Here is a 22,258-nt window from a genome sequence, read left to right on the forward strand (position 1 = left end):
TCCTATGGGAGCTCTTTAGCCCTCCTGATGCCCCTGTTTAGCTCTCTAGCCCCCCCCCCCGATGCCCCTGTTTAGCTCTCTAGCCCCCCCTGATGCCACTATTTAGCTCTCTAGCCCCCCCCCCTAATTCACCTGTTTAGCTCTTTAGCCCTACTGATGCCTCCGTCGAGCTCTGTAGCCCCCCTGATGCCCCTATTGAGCTCTGTAGCTCCCCTGATTCCACTATTTAGCTATCTAGCCCCCCTAATTCACCTGTTTAGCTCTTTAGCCCTACTGATGCCCCCGTCGAGCTCTGTAGCCCCCCTGATGCTCCAGCTGAGCTCTGTAGCCCTGACTCCCCTGCTGAGCAGTGGCGGCAATGAGGGGTTAGCTGCAGCCAGTTCTGGCCTCCAGGCTCCCACCTGATCAGGTCATACATACAAAGCCTCCCCAGGGCAAGGAACACGCCAGTGTCACAGACCACGCCCACCACCTGCCCTCAATGCCAAGTGGCCAATGAGCAGAGCGGTGAGGATGCCCCGCCCCACACGTCACGTACAGGTGAGCTCCCGGAAAAGAAAACAAAAAACAACAAGGGGGCGGAGAGCGCTGTGCGAGCCTGTGCTGTCTCCCGGTCATAGCGGCACGGGGCAGCCACTGGCGGCCGCACTGGAGAGCTGAGGGCAGCTGCGGGCACTGACGGGATCTGACACCGAGGGAGATCTGCGAGTGCGAGCAACATCTGGGAGCTCCTCCTTGCTTGAAACCAGAGCGCGGCTCCTCCCCTCGCACGGCGGCTCCTCCCCCCACACGTCTCCTCTCTGCTCCCTCTCATAGCTGTACAGAGCTGAGCGGCTCCGGGACTGTATAACACGTGTGCGGCCACCGGGAGAAGATGGAGCCTTCCCGGCCACTAGGAGCGACACCTGTGTGAGCAGCGCTGTGCCTTGTGGGACGAGCGGCGGAGGACCATGGCCTGGGTGAAACTATTCCGCCGCCAGGCTGGGGGGAACCTGGGGAAGGTCTACCAGCCCGGCAGTATGCTCTCCTTAGCTCCTACTAAAGGCCTGTTCAATGAGCCCGGCCAGAACAGCTGCTTCCTGAACAGCGCCGTGCAGGTGAGCGGCCATACCTGTCCATGACCCTGTACCTGTGTGACCTTCTTCTCCTGTGTTTACATGATTGCGTGTCTGTGTATACACGCAGTGCCTGCCTGTGTGTCTGTGTATACACGCAGTGCCTGCCTGCGTGTGTGTGTGTCTGTGTATACACGCAGTGCCTGCCTGTGTGTGTGTGTCTGTGTATACACGCAGTGCCTGCCTGTGTGTGTGTGTCTGTGTATACACGCAGTGCCTGCCTGTGTGTGTGTGTCTGTGTATACACGCAGTGCCTGCCTGTGTGTGTGTGTCTGTGTATACACGCAGTGCCTGCCTGTGTGTGTGTGTCTGTGTATACACGCAGTGCCTGCCTGTGTGTGTGTCTGTGTATACACGCAGTGCCTGCCTGTGTGTGTGTGTCTGTGTATACACGCAGTGCCTGCCTGTGTGTGTGTGTCTGTGTATACACGCAGTGCCTGCCTGTGTGTGTGTGTCTGTGTATACACGCAGTGCCTGCCTGCGTGTGTGTGTGTCTGTGTATACACGCAGTGCCTGCCTGCGTGTGTGTGTGTGTCTGTGTATACACGCAGTGCCTGCCTGTGTGTGTGTGTCTGTGTATACACGCAGTGCCTGCCTGTGTGTGTCTGTGTATACACGCAGTGCCTGCCTGCGTGCGTGTCTGTGTATACACGCAGTGCCTGCCTGCGTGCGTGTCTGTGTATACACGCAGTGCCTGCCTGCCTGTGTGTGTCTGTGTATACACGCAGTGCCTGCCTGCCTGTGTGTGTCTGTGTATACACGCAGTGCCTGCCTGCCTGTGTGTGTCTGTGTATACACGCAGTGCCTGCCTGCCTGTGTGTGTCTGTGTATACACGCAGTGCCTGCCTGCCTGTGTGTGTCTGTGTATACACGCAGTGCCTGCCTGCCTGTGTGTGTCTGTGTATACACGCAGTGCCTGCCTGCCTGTGTGTGTCTGTGTATACACGCAGTGCCTGCCTGCCTGTGTGTGTCTGTGTATACACGCAGTGCCTGCCTGCCTGTGTGTGTCTGTGTATACACGCAGTGCCTGCCTGCCTGTGTGTGTCTGTGTATACACGCAGTGCCTGCCTGCCTGTGTGTGTCTGTGTATACACGCAGTGCCTGCCTGCCTGTGTGTGTCTGTGTATACACGCAGTGCCTGCCTGCCTGTGTGTGTCTGTGTATACACGCAGTGCCTGCCTGCCTGTGTGTGTCTGTGTATACACGCAGTGCCTGCCTGCCTGTGTGTGTCTGTGTATACACGCAGTGCCTGCCTGCCTGTGTGTGTCTGTGTATACACGCAGTGCCTGCCTGCCTGTGTGTGTCTGTGTATACACGCAGTGCCTGCCTGCCTGTGTGTGTCTGTGTATACACGCAGTGCCTGCCTGCCTGTGTGTGTCTGTGTATACACGCAGTGCCTGCCTGCCTGTGTGTGTCTGTGTATACACGCAGTGCCTGCCTGCCTGTGTGTGTCTGTGTATACACGCAGTGCCTGCCTGCCTGTGTGTGTCTGTGTATACACGCAGTGCCTGCCTGCCTGTGTGTGTCTGTGTATACACGCAGTGCCTGCCTGCCTGTGTGTGTCTGTGTATACACGCAGTGCCTGCCTGCCTGTGTGTGTCTGTGTATACACGCAGTGCCTGCCTGCCTGTGTGTGTCTGTGTATACACGCAGTGCCTGCCTGCCTGTGTGTGTCTGTGTATACACGCAGTGCCTGCCTGCCTGTGTGTGTCTGTGTATACACGCAGTGCCTGCCTGCCTGTGTGTGTCTGTGTATACACGCAGTGCCTGCCTGCCTGTGTGTGTCTGTGTATACACGCAGTGCCTGCCTGCCTGTGTGTGTCTGTGTATACACGCAGTGCCTGCCTGCCTGTGTGTGTCTGTGTATACACGCAGTGCCTGCCTGTGTGTGTCTGTGTATACACGCAGTGCCTGCCTGTGTGTGTCTGTGTATACACGCAGTGCCTGCCTGCCTGTGTGTGTCTGTGTATACACGCAGTGCCTGCCTGCCTGTGTGTGTCTGTGTATACACGCAGTGCCTGCCTGCCTGTGTGTGTCTGTGTATACACGCAGTGCCTGCCTGCCTGTGTGTGTCTGTGTATACACGCAGTGCCTGCCTGCCTGTGTGTGTCTGTGTATACACGCAGTGCCTGCCTGCCTGTGTGTGTCTGTGTATACACGCAGTGCCTGCCTGCCTGTGTGTGTCTGTGTATACACGCAGTGCCTGCCTGCCTGTGTGTGTCTGTGTATACACGCAGTGCCTGCCTGCCTGTGTGTGTCTGTGTATACACGCAGTGCCTGCCTGCCTGTGTGTGTCTGTGTATACACGCAGTGCCTGCCTGCCTGTGTGTGTCTGTGTATACACGCAGTGCCTGCCTGCCTGTGTGTGTCTGTGTATACACGCAGTGCCTGCCTGCCTGTGTGTGTCTGTGTATACACGCAGTGCCTGCCTGCCTGTGTGTGTCTGTGTATACACGCAGTGCCTGCCTGCCTGTGTGTGTCTGTGTATACACGCAGTGCCTGCCTGCCTGTGTGTGTCTGTGTATACACGCAGTGCCTGCCTGCCTGTGTGTGTCTGTGTATACACGCAGTGCCTGCCTGCCTGTGTGTGTCTGTGTATACACGCAGTGCCTGCCTGCCTGTGTGTGTCTGTGTATACACGCAGTGCCTGCCTGCCTGTGTGTGTCTGTGTATACACGCAGTGCCTGCCTGCCTGTGTGTGTCTGTGTATACACGCAGTGCCTGCCTGCCTGTGTGTGTCTGTGTATACACGCAGTGCCTGCCTGCCTGTGTGTGTCTGTGTATACACGCAGTGCCTGCCTGCCTGTGTGTGTCTGTGTATACACGCAGTGCCTGCCTGCCTGTGTGTGTCTGTGTATACACGCAGTGCCTGCCTGCCTGTGTGTGTCTGTGTATACACGCAGTGCCTGCCTGCCTGTGTGTGTCTGTGTATACACGCAGTGCCTGCCTGCCTGTGTGTGTCTGTGTATACACGCAGTGCCTGCCTGCGTGTGTGTGGTGGCATTCGCTGTGTCTCCGTGGCGGTGTATGCATGGTGTGTGGGTCCACAATGTCTCTGGTGTAAACTGTGTGTACAGTGGCAGACGTGGTATGTACCTTTTTTTTTTTTTGCTTGGCCCTTCCCCATCTATGTGTACATGTACACTATAGCCCCCAAGTCTTCTGCCGTGAAGCCCCTAAGCTGTGTGGTAGTGATCTCCACCATTGTCCGCAGCCCCCCACCTGTGCTCTACGTCTTCTGCTGTCGCCGGCTTTCTCCCCTGGATGTGACAGGGTTCTGTACACGGCACATGTGGGTCGCTTCATCTGTTTATTCTGCTGTCGTTTGTAGCCTCGGCTTGTTTCTTCACATTGGACATGTGTGCTAATCCATATTGTGTACACTCATACTATTTGTGCTGGATCATATGCTTTATTGGGGGTGATGCACATTTTTACAACTTGTGTCCTTTTGGTGTTTTTATTTGGCATCGGTTGTGTGTGAGACGGAGAGCGTGCACTGAGGTGGCACTTGTAACAGTGTCAGTGTGTGAATAATTGATATTGGCACGGCATGTTTTCTTCTATTGATCTGGCATTGTACTAATGCCCGGTGTTCATCTTTCGGTCTTATTTCACTTGCTAATTAATAAATTACTGGCCTGTGGCTTTATGGCTGTTGCAAAACAATCATCAGTGAAGCTCTCGGTATTGTCACTTTCGCTGGCTGCAGTGTTTTGCGATAAATGACTGCTTCAGGAGCCATGTGACCCACTCCCGGTGTCTCCCTGATTTGGCATGAGACCATGGCTAAAGAAAAAAAGATTTTATCCACAAGTGCTATAGTACAACGCTCTGTGCCGGTGAGCCACATACTGGTACGCGGAGTGTCTACTTTGTGGTTGCTGGTCGCGGATGACATATCGACATGTCTCATAACATCTACTCTTCTGGTCAGCGGAAATGGAAGCAGTAATTCAGGAATGACCACCTGAAGAGACATGGGTCTTCCACCTGCATGGTTAGAGAGTTGGATGCCCCCAATAATGTCAGTGGTCCATGTCAGACTGTAAAGGTGGTGGGAGCGGATGGTGGCTGAACTCTGGTGCTCTACTTTGGACTTCTGCTACTTGTAATGAGGCAAAACTGACCTTAGTAGGGAAACATTGCAGGGGTACACAATAGATACCATGTATACAGAAGAAATGTATTCCCCACAAGTTTTATAGGGGCTTTCTCGGACGATTCAAAAATGAACAGAGTAGTGAATCTTATAAAACACTGGTGATGACGGTCACAGTGGCTCTTCCATGACTGCTATGGTGAGTGATTGGCTGCAGGGGGCAGGAGATTGAATGGGGGTGTCATCCCTTCTGGTACCATGGGTAGCTCTGCAGCCGCTGAAGCTTTCAGAGGAGAGGGTGAAGGGAGTTTTTTGACGCCTATCCTTAGCATACAAGTGCATCTCAATAAATTAGAGTAGCCTGACAAAGTTCATTTCAGTAATTCAATACAAAAAGGGAAGCTCACTTATAATATTATTAATAACTAGAAGGTGGCCCGATTCTACGCATCGGGTATTCTAGAATTTACGTATTGTGTAGTTCATGTATGATTTTTGTTATATATAGATATAGATATAGATGTTGTTGTGTGTAGTTACCAAGTGTTTGTGTAGGCGCTGTACATGTTCTGGGTGTGACGGTGGGTGAGATCGGTGTTGTATGTGTGTTGCGTTGTTTGTGGAGCGCTGTGTGTCTGTAGCGTTGTGTGTGTGTTGCGCGGTTTGTGTGTGTGTGGTGTGTTTTGGGGGGAGGTATGTTTTGTGCAATGTGTGTGTTGTGCGGTATGTGCGTATATTTGTGTGTGCCGCGGTGTTTGTGTTGGGTGTTGTGTGTGTGCAGCGTTGTCTGTGTGTGTGGGTGTCTGTGTAGGGCAGTTGTTTGTGGTTCCCAGTGTGTGTGGTGTGTTGTGCAGTGCGCGTGTGTGTGTGCATCAGCCTCTCTTCTCTCAGCCTCTCTTCTCTCAGCCTCTCTTCTCTCAGCCTCTCTTCTCTCAGCCTCTCTTCTCTCAGCCTCTCTTCTCTCAGCCTACCTCTCCCAGCCTACCTCTCCCAGCCTACCTCTCCCAGCCTACCTCTCCCAGCCTACCTCTCCCAGCCTACCTCTCCCAGCCTACCTCTCCCAGCCTACCTCTCCCAGCCTACCTCTCCCAGCCTACCTCTCCCAGCCTACCTCTCCCAGCCTACCTCTCCCAGCCTACCTCTCCCAGCCTACCTCTCCCAGCCTACCTCTCCCAGCCTACCTCTCCCAGCCTACCTCTCCCAGCCTACCTCTCCCAGCCTACCTCTCCCAGCCTACCTCTCCCAGCCTACCTCTCCCAGCCTACCTCTCCCAGCCTACCTCTCCCAGCCTACCTCTCCCAGCCTACCTCTCCCAGCCTACCTCTCCCAGCCTACCTCTCCCAGCCTACCTCTCCCAGCCTACCTCTCCCAGCCTACCTCTCCCAGCCTACCTCTCCCAGCCTACCTCTCCCAGCCTACCTCTCCCAGCCTACCTCTCCCAGCCTACCTCTCCCAGCCTACCTCTCCCAGCCTACCTCTCCCAGCCTACCTCTCCCAGCCTCCCTCCTCCCAGCCTCCCTCCTCCCAGCCTCCCTCCTCCCAGCCTCCCTCCTCCCAGCCTCCCTCCTCCCAGCCTCCCTCCTCCCAGCCTCCCTCCTCCCAGCCTCCCTCCTCCCAGCCTCCCTCCTCCCAGCCTCCCTCCTCCCAGCCTCCCTCCTCCCAGCCTCCCTCCTCCCAGCCTCCCTCCTCCCAGCCTCCCTCCTCCCAGCCTCCCTCCTCCCAGCCTCCCTCCTCCCAGCCTCCCTCCTCCCAGCCTCCCTCCTCCCAGCCTCCCTCCTCCCAGCCTCCCTCCTCCCAGCCTCCCTCCTCCCAGCCTCCCTCCTCCCAGCCTCCCTCCTCCCAGCCTCCCTCCTCCCAGCCTCCCTCCTCCCAGCCTCCCTCCTCCCAGCCTCCCTCCTCCCAGCCTCCCTCCTCCCAGCCTCCCTCCGCATCAGCCTCCCTCCGCATCAGCCTCCCTCCGCATCAGCCTCCCTCCGCATCAGCCTCCCTCCGCATCAGCCTCCCTCCGCATCAGCCTCCCTCCGCATCAGCCTCCCTCCGCATCAGCCTCCCTCCGCATCAGCCTCCCTCCGCATCAGCCTCCCTCCGCATCAGCCTCCCTCCGCATCAGCCTCCCTCCGCATCAGCCTCCCTCCGCATCAGCCTCCCTCCGCATCAGCCTCCCTCCGCATCAGCCTCCCTCCGCATCAGCCTCCCTCCGCATCAGCCTCCCTCCTCCCAGCCTCCCTCCTCCCAGCCTCCCTCCTCCCAGCCTCCCTCCTCCCAGCCTCCCTCCTCATCAGCCTCCCTCCGCATCAGCCTCCCTCCGCATCAGCCTCCCTCCGCATCAGCCTCCCTCCGCATCAGCCTCCCTCCGCATCAGCCTCCCTCCGCATCAGCCTCCCTCCGCATCAGCCTCCCTCCTCCCAGCCTCCCTCCGCATCAGCCTCCCTCCGCATCAGCCTCCCTCCTCCCAGCCTCCCCAAGCATCAGCCTCCCCAAGCATCAGCCTCCCCAAGCATCAGCCTCCACCAGCATCAGCCTCTCTCCTCCCAGCCTCAGCCTCTCTCCTTCCAGCCTCCCCCAGCATCAGCCTCCCCTTCCCAGCCTTCCCCAGGATCAGCCTCTCTCCTCCCAGCCTCCTTCCTCCCAGCCTCCCTCAGCATCAGCCTTCCGCTCCCAGCCTCCCCCAGCATCAGCCTCCCCCAGCATCAGCCTCCCCCAGCATCAGCCTCCCCCAGCATCAGCCTCCCCCAGCATCAGCCTCCCCCAGCATCAGCCTCCCCCAGCATCAGCCTCCCCCAGCATCAGCCTCCCCAAGCATCAGCCTCCACCAGCATTAGCCTCTCTCCTTCCAGCCTCCACCAGCATCAGCCTCTCTCCTTCCAGCCTCCCCCAGCATCAGCCTCTCTCCTTCCAGCCTCCCCCAGCATCAGCCTCTCTCCTTCCAGCCTCCCCCAGCATCAGCCTCTCTCCTTCCAGCCTCCCTCAGCATCAGCCTCCCGTTCCCAGCCTTCCCCAGGATCAGCCTCTCTCCTCCCAGCCTCCTTCCTCCCAGCCTCCCTCAGCATCAGCCTTCCCCTCCCAGCCTCCCCCAGCATCAGCCTCCCCAAGCATCAGCCTCCACCAGCATTAGCCTCTCTCCTTCCAGCCTCCACCAGCATCAGCCTCCCTCGTCCCAGCCTCCTTCCTCCCAGCCTCCCTCAGCATCAGCCTCCCCAAGCATCAGCCTCCCCAAGCATCAGCCTCCCCAAGCATCAGCCTCCCCAAGCATCAGCCTCCCCAAGCATCAGCCTCCCCAAGCATCAGCCTCCACCAGCATCAGCCTCTCTCCTTCCAGCCTCCCCCAGCATCAGCCTCTCTCCTTCCAGCCTCCCCCAGCATCAGCCTCTCTCCTTCCAGCCTCCCCCAGCATCAGCCTCTCTCCTTCCAGCCTCCCCCAGCATCAGCCTCTCTCCTTCCAGCCTCCCTCAGCATCAGCCTCCCGTTCCCAGCCTTCCCCAGGATCAGCCTCTCTCCTCCCAGCCTCCTTCCTCCCAGCCTCCCTCAGCATCAGCCTTCCCCTCCCAGCCTCCCCCAGCATCAGCCTCCCCAAGCATCAGCCTCCACCAGCATTAGCCTCTCTCCTTCCAGCATCAGCCTCCCTCGTCCCAGCCTCCCCCTCCCAGCCTCCCCCAGCATCAGCCTCTCTCCTCCCAGCCTTCCCCATGATCAGCCTCTCTGCTCCCAGCCTCCTCCAGCACGCCGTGCTCCTCTGCCGACACTCACACACCCGATCGCATCCACTCACACACACCCGATCGCATCCACTCACACACACCCGATCGCATCCACTCACACACACCCGATCGCATCCACTCACACACACCCGATCGCATCCACTCACACACACAGACACTGACGATATCGCACATACGCGCTTATACTCACAACATCCGGGGATATCACATGCTTCTGGCCATGTGATCCTCCCGCAGGTCCTGGAAGCTCACAACAGCACAGTATTGCCGCCGAGAAGCAAGCGATATCCCAGGATGTTGTGAGTATGTGGATGCGATGTGTGTGTGAGAGTGAGTGTGATCTGATTTGTGTGTGTGAGAGTGAGTGTGATCTGATTTGTGTATGTGTGTGTGTGTGTGTGCTGTTATGTGTCTGTATTTTCCGCCGCTGCAGGACCTTGATGTGTGGATGCGATGTGATGTATGTGTGAGGTGTGTGTGAGAGTGAGTGTGAGCCGGTGTACACTGGTAACTATGATACACATCGGGTATTCATTTATATAGCGCTATTAATTCCACAGCGCTTTACATACATTGGCAATACTGTCCCCATTGGGGCTCACAATCTAGAGTCCCTATCTGTATGTTTTTGGAGTGTGGGAGGAAACCGGAGAACCCAGAGGAAACCCACGCAAACACGGGGAGAACATACAAACTCCTTGCAGATGGTGTCCTTGGTGGGATTTGAACCCAGGACTCCAGCGCTGCAAGACTGCAGTGCTAAACACTGAGCCAACATGCCGCCTATTATTTATTATTAATATTATTATTATTATTATTATTATTATTATTATTATTATTATTCATTACTAGAGTTGATGGAATCCACCAAAATCCGGGACCAGATAGAAAATAAATCCAGATCTTCTCCGGATTCCGGTGCCCATATAAGTCTATGGGGACCAGAATCCGGAGATTTAAAACTTTTGTGTAAGGGATATGGGGGTAGGAGTGTGCGCGGTTTACTCACCTGAGGCTGTGTCATGGCAGCAAACTCTTTTTACGGGTCATGCTTTTCCCTTCCAGAGCCAACAATTCAATATTCACTGTTTTGCCCACCCACCGGCACGTGTAATTGGTTGCAGTTATACGCGCCTTCACCCTGAGTGGCAGTGTGTCAGCTGACTGCACCAATCACAGGCGGCATGGTGGGCGGGGAAAGCAGTACAAGTGTCTGCAAGTCAGTATGGTGAACGTGCATGTGTTTCAGAAACACATGCACGTTCCTGTCAGAAGTGTGCGCGGCTGTGCTGGTGATGCGGCTTTTTTTTTTTTTTTTCTTTTTATTTAAATAAATTTAAAAAAAAAAGACGTGCAGTCCCCCCTAATTTTCATCCCCATCCAAGATAAAGCCAGCCATGGCCTGGTATTCTCAGCCCACAGCCAACCGGTATTGCCTCATCTATTAGATGTGACAATCCGGTGCTTTGCCGGCTCTTCTCGATTGCCCTCGAGCGAGGCAATAGGGGTAATAAGTGGTTAATAGCAGCACACAGCTGCTACTAAGCCCTAGGTTAGTGATGGCACAGGCATCTGAGATACCTGCATCACTCTAACCTGTACATGAAAGTAAATAAACACACACAGAGAAAAATCCTTTATTTGGAATAAAGTACAAAACACAGACCCTCCTTCACTTCTTTATTAACCCCCAACACCCTGCAGGTCTGGCATAATCCACACAAGGTCCCACGCCGCTTCAGCTCTGCTACATAACAGTGGGCAGGGAAAACACGGAAAGCTGTGTGTATATGATACACAGTACAGGAAGTGAATGCGCGACCCGGAAGCAGTGCGCCGCTATGACAGTCTCGGTAAGTATGAAATGCTTTTTCTTTTCTTTAATTTTCAATTATTTTCACCAGTGCCGGTTCGTGCACCTGGGTCCGGCATCCGGAAATCTTTGAAACTGTGCAGATCCGGACTTATACAGTTCAGATCCGCTCAGCCGTAGTCGTCACACAGTGATCTAGTTCAAGTGTTTATTTCTGTTAATGTTGTTGATTGTGGCTTACAGCCAATGAAAACCCAAAAGTCATTATCTCAGAAAATTACAATATTTTACAAGACCGACTGAAAAAATGATTTTAATCTCAGAAATGTTGGCGCCTACTGAAAAGCCTGTACAGTAAATGACCTCAATACTTGGTCGGGGCTCCTTTTGTATGAATTACTGCATCAATGTGGCGTGACATGGAGGAGCCCAGGTTGCTTTGATAGCAGCCTTCAGCTCGTCTGCATTGTTGGGTCTGGTGTCTCTCATCTTCCTCTTGACAATACCCCATGGATTCTCTGTGAGGTTTATGTCAGGCGAGTTTGCTGGACAATCAAGCAGAGTGATACTGTGGTTATTAAACCAGGTATTGGTACCTGTGCACACTAAGTCCTGCTGGAAAATGAAATTTCCATCTCCAAAAAGCTCCCCGGCAGAGGGAAGCATGAAGTGCTCTAAAATTTCCTGGTAGACGGCTGCACTTACTTTGATCTTGATAAAACCGAGTGGACCTACACCAGCAGATGACATGGCTCCACAAACCATCACTGATTGTGGAAACTTCACACTAGACCTCAAGCCGCTTGGATTGTGGCCTCTCCACTCTTCCTCCAGACTCTGGGACCTTGCTTTCCAAGTGAAATGCAAAATTTCCTTTCATCTGAAAACAACTGAGCAAACAGGCCAGTTTTTGTTCTTCTTGGCCCAGGTAAGACACTTCTAGTGTTGTCTACTGGTCATGAGTGGCTTGACACAAGTCCTGGATACGTATGTGTGTGGTGGCTCTTGAAGCACTGACTCCAGCAGCCGTCCACTCCTTGTTAATCTCCTCCAAATATTTGAATGACCTTTTCTTAAAAATTCTAGCAAGGCTGCGGTTATTCGGTTGCTTGTACACCTTTTTCTACCACACTCTTTCCTTCCACTCAACCTTCCATTAATAATCTTGAATACAGCACTCTGAACAGGCAGCTTCTTTAGCAATGACCTTTTGTGGCTTTCCCTCCTTGTGGAGTGTATCAATGATGGCCTTCTGGACATATGTCAAGTCCGCAGTCTTCCCCATGATTGTGTAGCCTGCTGAACCAGACTAAGGGACCATTTTAAATGCTTAGGAAGCTTTTGCAGATTTATTGTGGTAATTCTAATTTTCTGAGATGACTTCTTGGTTTTTATTGGCTGTAAGCCATAATCACCAACATTAACAGAAATAGATTACTCGGTTTCTATTGACTCTGTGTAATGTGTGTTTTCCTTTTTGTATTGAATCAGAGATAGAATATCATCAAAAAACTAATTTAATTTATTGAGATCCACTTTTAAGTCATTGTTCTCAAATCTGTGGGGACGTCACACCTGGCAGTACTATGGTCGCCCCTTATAACTCTGGTAGGAGATAAATCTAAACCATATATGGAGCCACTTTCACTGAGTAGTAGCCATTACTGGCTAGTGTAGCTCAGATCCTGTTCAATTCAATACGAGCTGAGCTGCAGTACCTCCCAGAAGTGCTGATGAGCCTAGGACCCCGCGGCCAGGGGGCTGTCCTCCGCAGCGGCCAGCTCAAAGGTGGTCTTCACATCATCGTTGAGGAAGGGGGCTGGGTGTTTTAGATATAGGTGGTAAGTATGGGCTTCCTTTTTTATAAGGAAGTAATCTATATAGGATCTTTTTATACCAGAGCAAAATCCTAGACAGTCTTTAGAAACTGCCGATATAAAATAATGGGTGATGTTAGAATAACGTATGCCACGTAGGTGATCGTTCCCTTTAAGGAGTGGTGGGTATACTAATTATACACTGACCTCTCAGGAGCCCGCCAGTACAAATAAGTCTTCTTGTCTACGCCTCCATTTTTGGCTAGCTTTCTAATATTTGTAAGGCTGCGTCTAATACCTAGTCCATCCTCCATATGTATGTCAGGCCAGCGTGGGAGGCAGCAGGATATTTGAACAGCATTTGAGTCCATTGACCTCAATATTAAAATGATCTGATGCAAGCGTGACGTATGCCAAGATGTTTAATTGGCCTGTGCCAGGGTACGTGATTGGGCGCAGTGCACACAGTAATACCTCGCTGCCTTATGTATAAAGCAGTGTTGTCAATGATGGCAGTATAGCACATTGTGACCCTGTGATATTATAAGACGAGTCTGATCCTTCTGTGCTTGGATGAAAAACTTGTTACGTTTTCCACAGAAAATGTCTGAAGGGTTTCTTTTCCTCGAAGCTGTTAAGTCTCCAAGGGATCTTTTAAGAGAAGGAAGGAAATGCTTTTGAGCTCCGATTGACTCAGAAATACATTTCCTTTATGAGATTAAAGAAAATGCTTGTCTTAATGAAGGCGCTCGTTCCATGTTGTTTTTAGGAAATTGTTTAGCAAAATATTAAAATAGCTTTGCTTTTTCCATTTTAAGTTTCTGACAAACATGCAATTTAAAACCACCTTATATTTGCGAACTTGTAATTTGCTATCATTCTCCTAATTTTATACATCTAACCTGATGGCATGATATATAATGGATAGGTAGAACGATCATCGGATAGGGAATCTGTCAGCAGGTTTTTGCTATGTAATGAGGACAGCATGAGTAGGGGGTTAAAACACTATTTCAGGGATGTCACTTATTAAGCTGTGTGCTGTTGTGTAAGTTTTATTACCAGTAGATTATCACTAACCGAACTACTGTGCATCTGAGACCTGGTCCAACCATACCCACTCCTGTGATAAGCAGCTCACTGTCAATATACATTGTACATACAGAGCTGTGGTGTAGGTGTGGTTAGCTTTCAGAGCTCTGCTACAAGTAAAAACTGTCACAAGTGCTTCACCTTGTGTAATAAGTGACAAATCGCCGGAACCAGGGTCTCTCTCCCTACAGAATGCGCCTACATTACAAAACCCATATAAGCTTGTCAGTGTTGGTTTATTTGACCATTTTCTTTACCTTGCAGGTTTTGTGGCAGTTGGACATCTTTCGACGCAGTTTACGTGGGCTAACTGGACATGTTTGTTTAGGAGAAGCGTGCATATTTTGTGCTTTAAAGGTAGGTAACCAGATCAATATGATCAACAAGGTGGTGGTGGTTGTATACCTTCAATTTTACAGCTCAAAATAATAAGGTTCAGCGATCACTGTGAAAACCTGTGCACTCGCTTGCCTCTAAGCCACTTCACTTCCCCAGCCGGGCTTTTAGTAAAAGCCCCCACTGATTTTATACATGCGGGTTTCATGGTCCATCTACAGACAGCTATGCACAGACTGGATGTGGGTTTCTTGACGTAACCCCTTCACCCCCAGGAGTTTTTGCATTTTTCCTTTTACCATATAGTGTATTGGAAAAGAGCAAAAAATTTCAAGTGTGAAAAAACTTTCAAAAAAGTGCGCTTACACAATAGTTCTTTAGATATTTTATTCACAATGTTCACTATATAGTAAAACTGATGTGTGGGTATGATGCCTGAGGTCGGTGCACGTTTGTAGACACCAAACATGTATAGGTTTACTTGTATCTAAGGGGTTAAAAAAAAATATTAACAAGTTTGTCCAAAAGTGGCGCCATTTTCCGAAACCAGTGTAGTTCTCACTTTTCTGGATCTATGGCTCAGTGACTGCTTATTTTTTGCGTCTCGAGCTGACGTTTTTAATAGTACACTTTTTGCACAGATACTACATTTTGATCGCCTGTTGCATTTTGCGCAAAATTTGCGGCGACCATAAAACGTAATTTTGGCATTTGGAATCTTTTCGCAGTTTACCGATCAGATTAACTGATTTTTATATTTTGATCGGGCATTTCTGAATGCGGTGATACCAAATGTGTTTTTTTTTTTTTTTTGTTTTGTTTTTATTTCTTAAGCCTTTAATTTTCAGTGGATGGTGGTTTGAACTTCTAGGTTTTTTATTTTTTTAATTTCACTTTTTTTTTTTTTTGTTTTTTATATTACTAGGTCCCTTAGGAGACTAGAACTATCAACAATCTGATCGCTTCTCCACTTCTCCAGATCACCGCTACACAGCTGAGATCTGCAGATATGGTGCTTTATTCTCACACTGCCCTCTGCCGACATTGAGAGAAAGTGACTAAAAGCTGCAGGTGTCATCACATGACCCTGTGCTATAATGGAAACCACTGGAAGTCACGTGATCACGTCACTTGACTTCCAGTGGGGGCTGGTAAGTCATCGTTATGGCTGCACGCATATACATCTCGCTGACAGATTTTGGCAACGAGAGGTAAGGGGTTAATAGTCGCGGGTGGCATGCGATTCCACTCGCGACTAGCAGGCACACGTCAGCTGTTGAAATCAGCTGATATGTGAACGGATTGCTGCGGACTGCGGCAAAAACTTTTTTTTTTTTTTTTTAACGAAAATTTATGGTGTAAAAGCGGCTAAATTTGAAAACAAATAAGGTATCACTATGACTGTACTGACTTGAAGAATAGTGCTTTCCTAAATTTTTAACTACATGGTCAAAGGCACAAAAACATCTCCTGAATTGCTGGATTTTGTTCATTCTACCTCAGAAAAATTGGAATAGACAGCATTTTAAAACATGTTGGTCACAAAAATGGTACCAGAAAAATCTTAAACTTGCCCCTTAAAAACAAGCCCTCACATGACTGTTGGTAGCAATGTAGAAAAATTACAGCTCTTAAAATATGGCGATGCAGAGCTATATATTTTTTTTTTTCTAAACCACCCCCCCCTAAAAAAAAAAAAAAAAAAAAAGTGTGATAGTAGCAAAACCTAAAAAGCTATATAAATTTAGTGTTGCTGTAATTGCACCGAACCAAAGAATAAAGCTGTCTAATCCCTTATACTGCAAGGTATTCTTCTTCCCAAGGATTACAGTAAGGCTCACATTTATCCTGCTCTCTACGCTGGGCGCTTATATCAGGGTTTATGTATAAATCTCTGAAAGACGTGATTCACACAGAGCCTCTGACTGAAGATTCTTTAAAATGAGGCAGATGGAGACAATGTGGACAGTGTTGGTGTCGGCATAGACCACAAGATAAATGTGATCCAAAATTTTATGTAAAACATTCCCAATAAAAGCTTTGTCTCAGTCCAAAAAAATAAGTCTCTACTCAGGTCAGTTATCTGTAAATGGAATTTTAGGTGGTTTCTACAGTACTGGTAACACGAAGGCTTTAAAAGGGCTAAATGGCTCCCCTCTCCTCAAAAGAAATCCAGAAAATTCTGCACTCAAAATCCAAATGCCCCTTTCCTTCTGAGCCTGTGTGGGTAAACATCTAGCATACATGTTTGTCATTTCTGTAGTGAGGACAGCCCGCTTAATTTACGGTGTGTATCTCCCAGAAGCATGAGCTGTGGACAATATACAGTCACTACAATGTATGGTCACTAAAATGATAGATATGCAATTTTCACTCTGCAACAGCCATTGCTGCTTGTTTCTGGAAAAACACAAATGGAGTCAAAATGGTCACTACAACTGTAGAAAAATTCCCAGAGTCGTGAAATATGCAAAATGTGGTCACTTGAGGGGGGATTTTGCTGTTCTGGCACTTAGGGGCTCTGTAAATGGAGTCTGCAAACTATTCTAGGAAAATCTGCGCTCCAAGAGTCAAATAGCGCTCCTTCCTTCCCGAGCTCTGCTGTGTGGCTAAGCTGTACTGTACAGTCACATGTGTGATACTGGCATGTTCAGCATAAATTGTGTGAAATTTATGTGCAGCTTTCTACAGTTTCCCCATGGGGAAAAGTAAAATCTTGGGCTAAAAAAAACATTTTTCTGGTTAAAAAATTAGGTTTTTTTTCTTCACTACCCAATGGTATAAAGTTCTGGGCCGCAGCTATGTATCAATATAAGATGAATTCATTGGTGCAGTTTCTAAAATGGGGTCACTTGTGGGGGATGTTTTTGCTTTTCTGGCACCTCAGGGGGCTCTGCAAATGTGACATGGCACCTGCAAGCCATAACCGCAAAATCTGCACTATATAGCTCCTTCCCTTGTTAGTATTGTACTGAGCCTGAAAAGTAGTTCAGGATTACATGTAAGGTATCAGCGAACTCAGAAGAAAGTGCACAACAAATTATATGGTGCATTTTTTTTTTTCCTGTTACCCTTGTAAAAATGAAAAACAAAAATTGGCCTAAGGCAACATTTTGGTTGGAAAAATGTAATTCTTATTTTCAGATCTCCATGTTGCAAAATTATGTGAAGCACCTGTAGATTCAAGGTGTTCCCCAAACATCTAGATAAATTCCTTGAGCGGTGTAGTTTTCAAAATGGAGTTACTTGTGGGGGGTTTCCACTGTTTCGGCATATCGGGGACTCTGCAGACGCGAGAATACGTCTGCTAATGATTCCAGCCAGTTTTGTGTTCTGAAAGTCAAATGGCACTCCTTGCCTTCTCAGCCCTGCCGTGCGCCCAAACAGTACATCTCCACCACATATGAGGTATCTGCGTAATCGGGAGAAACTGCACAACAAATGTTATGATGCAATTTTTCCAATTACCCTTGTGGAAAAGCAAAATGTATGGCTAAAGTAACATTTTTTTTTTGTGGAGAAAAAGTAAAACTTTCATTTTTTTTTTTTTTTTTTTTTCCTTCTGCCTGGCTTTAATTCCTGTGAAGCACCCAAAGGGTTAATAAACTTGTTGGCTGTGGTTTTGAGCACTTTGATGGGTGCAGTTTCTAGATTGGTATCACTTTTGGGAATTTTCTCTCACCTAGGCCTCTCAAAGACATGTCAAATTGGTTTTGTAAATTTTGTTGGAAAAATTGCTGATTTAAAACTCTTAACCTTTCTAACAAGTTTTAAAAATCGTGCCGATGTAAATTAGGAAATGTTAGTTATATCACAAAATCAACAAATATCTGGTTTAAGGGCATACAAATTAAGTTTGAAAGTTGTCAGATTTTAGCATTTTATAAAATTTTCCATATTTTCATAAATAAACACCACCTATTGACAAAAAATGTACCCCTATCCTGAAGTAGAATATGTCCCGAAAATAACATTCTCAGAATCACCACGATCCGTTGAAGCGTTTGAGTTGTTATATCATAAAGTGACACTGGTCAGCGTCGTAAAAAATTGGCCTGGTCAGAGAGGTGAAAATAGGCTGGGGTGTGAAGAGGTTAAAGATGGCATGGTCGCCATAAAAATACCCAGTCGGATCATTTCTGCGATCTGATGTGTAGAAATATGCACCTGTTTAATTCAGTTTTCCCAATTTTCTGAATTTTGTTCATTTTTACAGAAAAATGTAAAAGGTGGGTTCACACTGAGCTGAAGGCTGCTATCAAAGCAACCTGGGCTTCCATAACACCTCAGCAGTGCCACAGGCTGATCGCCTCCATGCCATGCCGCATTGATGCAGGAATTCATGCAAAAGGAGCCCCGACCAAGTATTGAGGGCATTTACTGTACAGACTTTTCAGAAGGCCCCAACATTTCTGAGTTTAACATCATTTTTTCAGTTGGTCTTATATATTCTTATTTTCTGAGATGACTTTTGGGTTTTCATTGGCTATAACCCATAATCAACATTTAACAGAAATGAACCCCTGAAATAGATCACTGTGTGTAATGACGCTATGTTTTCCCTTTCGCCCATGACAGCACCACCTGAATTAAGGGTGCTGTCATGAGCTTCTGAAAATCCCATTGCCGGTAATTAAGATTTTCCCTTTTTGTATTGAATTACGAAATAAATGTAACTTTTTGTTTCTATTCTAATTAATTGAGATGCAGTTGTATTTTATACATCATATATATCTCAGCATTATGCCCAAATTCCCGTTAATGTTGCTAATGTTTAATTTGTCCTCGGGCATCACTCGGCACTGCCTGCAACCTGATGGAGCTAGTACCATCTACTCTTTTCTGACCGATAATAGACAAGGTTAAAGGGATATTTTCCTTTATACTTGGTGGTCCCCCCCCCCCCCCCCATCCCCCACCTTTAGCACGGTTTTCTAGTTGAGCAGGTTTATTTGCATTCACATGGAAATGCTGGCTAGTTTCAGCTCTTGGGCTTGTTTACAAGCTGTTGTGGTACATGATACTGCCATTGTGACCATTATCTCAGGCATACCGTAGTAGAATGTTGTACGTGTATACGTAACAAAGGTTTTATAACTTTATTAATCTGAGACAAGCAATGACGCGTCTCTGCGCCTGCCAAGCCGCCTGCCCTGCTGTAGCACCATGCCAGTCTAGTTTTCACCGGAGATGACTCATGTTGTAGATGTTGTCTGACAGCTTGTCCCTCGCAGCCGGTGTGTCACAGGTTACTCCTATACTGTGCAATCAAATTGGTGCCGAGGGCAGAAAAGTGGTTTGTCACTTGGCTGTATGGTGCTTTTCTTTCTGGTCTATTGACTTTGTGTGTAATACTTAGGTGGAGATCCTCTTTACCATTCAGTCCCCATTGTTGATCTCCAGCAGTGCGACTGATTGTGTATCCTCCACTTCTTCTTCCATTCAGTTATATTCAGAATTTAATGACTAACACATTTTGTTTTTCTTAACGGAGACATGCTCCACATAAAACTGCTCTTGGGAACGCATGCTTCACCAACTGCATGCCGCCTTCTGTAGCCCCAGGCACGTTGGCCGGCTGCAAGCTACAATGGTCTGTAACATGAGGATGGACAGTAGCCGAAACTTTGGAATTTTCTAATCTAAGTGAGATCCACTTTAAGAAAAAAATGAATTATCTAGCTAGTTTGTTGAACCTCCAGTCTTTGTAATTTCGCCCCATTGTTATCTGGTTGATCTCTAGAACTGCAGGCAAATCTTCTAAAGTTTGCTTGTTTCTGGGATGTTTGCTATTGTAAAGTTGCTGTTTTTCTTTCCACAGTCAATATTTTCCCAGTTTCAAACCAGTAGAGAGAAGGTGCTCCCCTCCGATGCCATGCGGCTTGCCCTTGCCGAGAGCTTTAAAGATGAGCACCGCTTCCAGCTTGGCCTGATGGATGATGCTGCTGAGTGTTTTGTGAGTATTTGTCTTTCCTAATGATCCTTGACACTAATCACATTTCACACACAAGTCAGAATTTCTTCAGCGCTCATGACATAATGGGCATCAGCAATGGGCAAAAGATCCACCGACTCTATCTCCACATAAGCCACCATGGGAAAATTTAGTGCATCTCGATTTGTCTAGTCTTATGTTTAATCTTTTTATTAAACTTTCAAGATATTGCAATACAGAATTAACAGCATGTACAATCACCTTATATCAGCTATGAAGTTATAACCCACTACATATTTAGTGAATCCAAATGTAACGGAAGATGATCTAGAAAGATATGGGTCTCTGCAAAAACAAGATTGGCCATCTAATAGGTCCCGATGACCGTGTTGTAACAAGAAAGACAAAAGAAACCAGAAATAGGAATAAAGCCTATAACCTGAAGAAAAATGGGCAGAGGCGGCTATCAAGAGAAGGGGAAAGAAGACTGGCATCAGAGGGATACGGGCAAGAGTCTGCCAAAAGTGTAGCTTCCATGTTTGCCCAGGGAAGCCAACAAGTCCGTTACCCCCCCCCCCCCACCCGGCTCAGCCAGCGAGAGGGGTGAGGTGAATTAGGTCACTCGAATAAGGACCTGAATGAGGGGTAGTCCAGGAACATAATCCAAGGCCTCCAGACTCAGATGAATTTTTCCGTTGAGCCATTTATTTCCACAGTCAGGTCCTCCATCTGGTCATGGTCTTCTGCTATTTGATGATCTGGTCCCTGTTCTGCCTCATGTCTGCAGTTATCATCAGCTGGCTCGCACAGCGTTTCTGTGTATTGGACGTCCCTTTTAGTGATGAGTGAGCGTGCTCGCCACTTCTTATTACCTGATCAAGGTGGTTCTTGGGTGCAACTAGAGTACAGAGTGTAATGGAAGATGATGGGAAATTCGTATATTTTTAAACTCTGATGCTCGATTGAGTAACGAACAGTGATAAGCTCATCACTCCACTTAATGTAAGTTTGAGACTCAGGGCAAGGCTCACATAGACTTGTATAAAGAAAGGTAACAGTTTGTAGTGTGAGCTGGCAATAAAGAGGTGAGTTCACATGGTGCAGCCCTGGAAACCTAAGCATATATGACTAATTGGGAAATAGAAAAAAAGCTGGAGGCCAAATAAATACTATAAAGCCATATAATATAGTGCACTCCGATAATCGGGTGGATTCAAGAACTTCTCATGCCCTCTTTTCCAGATGCCTTACGAAACAGAATTGTCTCCAATCTAAAATGCCTAATACAGTAACACCCCAGATATACATTTATTTTTTGCTACAATTTACATTCACATTGTGATGTATTTTGTATAAATTTCATTTTTCGGAGAACTAAGTAAGGTTTAGTCTATAGTGACAGTCGATTTGTGATCAAATTGCTACATGAAGGTGACATCAAATGGTACTTGTGGCTAACTTTCTCTGTTGAAGAAATGTATGCATAACCTTGAAGAAAAAAAATAAATTCCCTTTTAGGGAAAATTTTGATCTCGTTAGTTTCTAGAGTTGAGGTCCGTTTGGCTTCTTAGGCCTACGCCACACGGCGAGAAAACCGAGTGGAGTGCGATAAATCACATTCCACTCGGACCAATTCTAGCCTGTGTGTCAGCGCACATGAGCGATTATTTTCTCAGCCCTAATCGGACCGAGAAAACAATCGCTGCATGCTGCAACTGTAATGCGAGACTTTTTTTTCTTTTTTTTTTTTTTCCTCTCGCACCCATTCAAATGAATGGGGCAAGAGAAAAATTGCACTGCACTCGCAGTACACCGGTGTACCATGCATGCAGAGTGAGAGTCGCAATAGCCGGCTACGGAGGAGAGAGAGGGAGAAAGAGAAATCCCTCCCCTCCGCAGCGCTGGCCCGCCCCCGCAGCGGAGGTCTGCTCGCACTGTCGGACCGCAGCCGCAGGGACACTAGCATGACACTCGGCTCTGCTGTACTGCCAGCGTGAGCCGAGTGTCATGCGAGCATCGCAGTAGTGCCCCTTGTGGCCCCGGCCTTATACAGGCAGCGATTATACATTGATTGTTGTGTGATAAAGCCTGAGATGAGAAAATGGCGTGCGTACATGTGGAGGTCTACAACATCGGGATGGTACTACTAAACATCACTTATGATAAATGACCTGTGTAACTGTCTGACATTTCTGTAAAGCTCATCGCACAGATTAATGGCCAAGAAGCTGGTGGCTTATAGCTATATTCTGTATATGTGCCTTATTATGGCTGCTTATTTCTCATCTCTTCCTAAGTGGTTGCCTTTATCTATTCTGTGTTTTCTGTA

At 48.4% G+C, this 22,258-nt stretch overlaps 1 protein-coding gene across 1 annotated transcript in view; it reads left to right on the top strand.

The window, feature by feature from the left end:
• Positions 1 to 584: 584 nt before the first annotated feature.
• USP53 (ubiquitin specific peptidase 53) overlaps positions 585 to 22,258 on the top strand; it is a 56,581-nt gene continuing 34,907 nt past the window's right edge. Inside the window, exons 1-3 of the mRNA XM_075350146.1 lie at positions 585 to 1,097; positions 13,923 to 14,015; positions 19,816 to 19,950. Coding sequence (XP_075206261.1) covers positions 951 to 1,097; positions 13,923 to 14,015; positions 19,816 to 19,950 — 375 coding nt within the window. The 5' untranslated portion in view covers positions 585 to 950. The remainder of the gene's footprint in view (positions 1,098 to 13,922; positions 14,016 to 19,815; positions 19,951 to 22,258) is intronic.

The sequence above is a fragment of the Anomaloglossus baeobatrachus genome, chromosome 1, assembly GCF_048569485.1.
Source record: "Anomaloglossus baeobatrachus isolate aAnoBae1 chromosome 1, aAnoBae1.hap1, whole genome shotgun sequence".
Lineage (NCBI taxonomy): Eukaryota > Metazoa > Chordata > Amphibia > Anura > Aromobatidae > Anomaloglossus > Anomaloglossus baeobatrachus.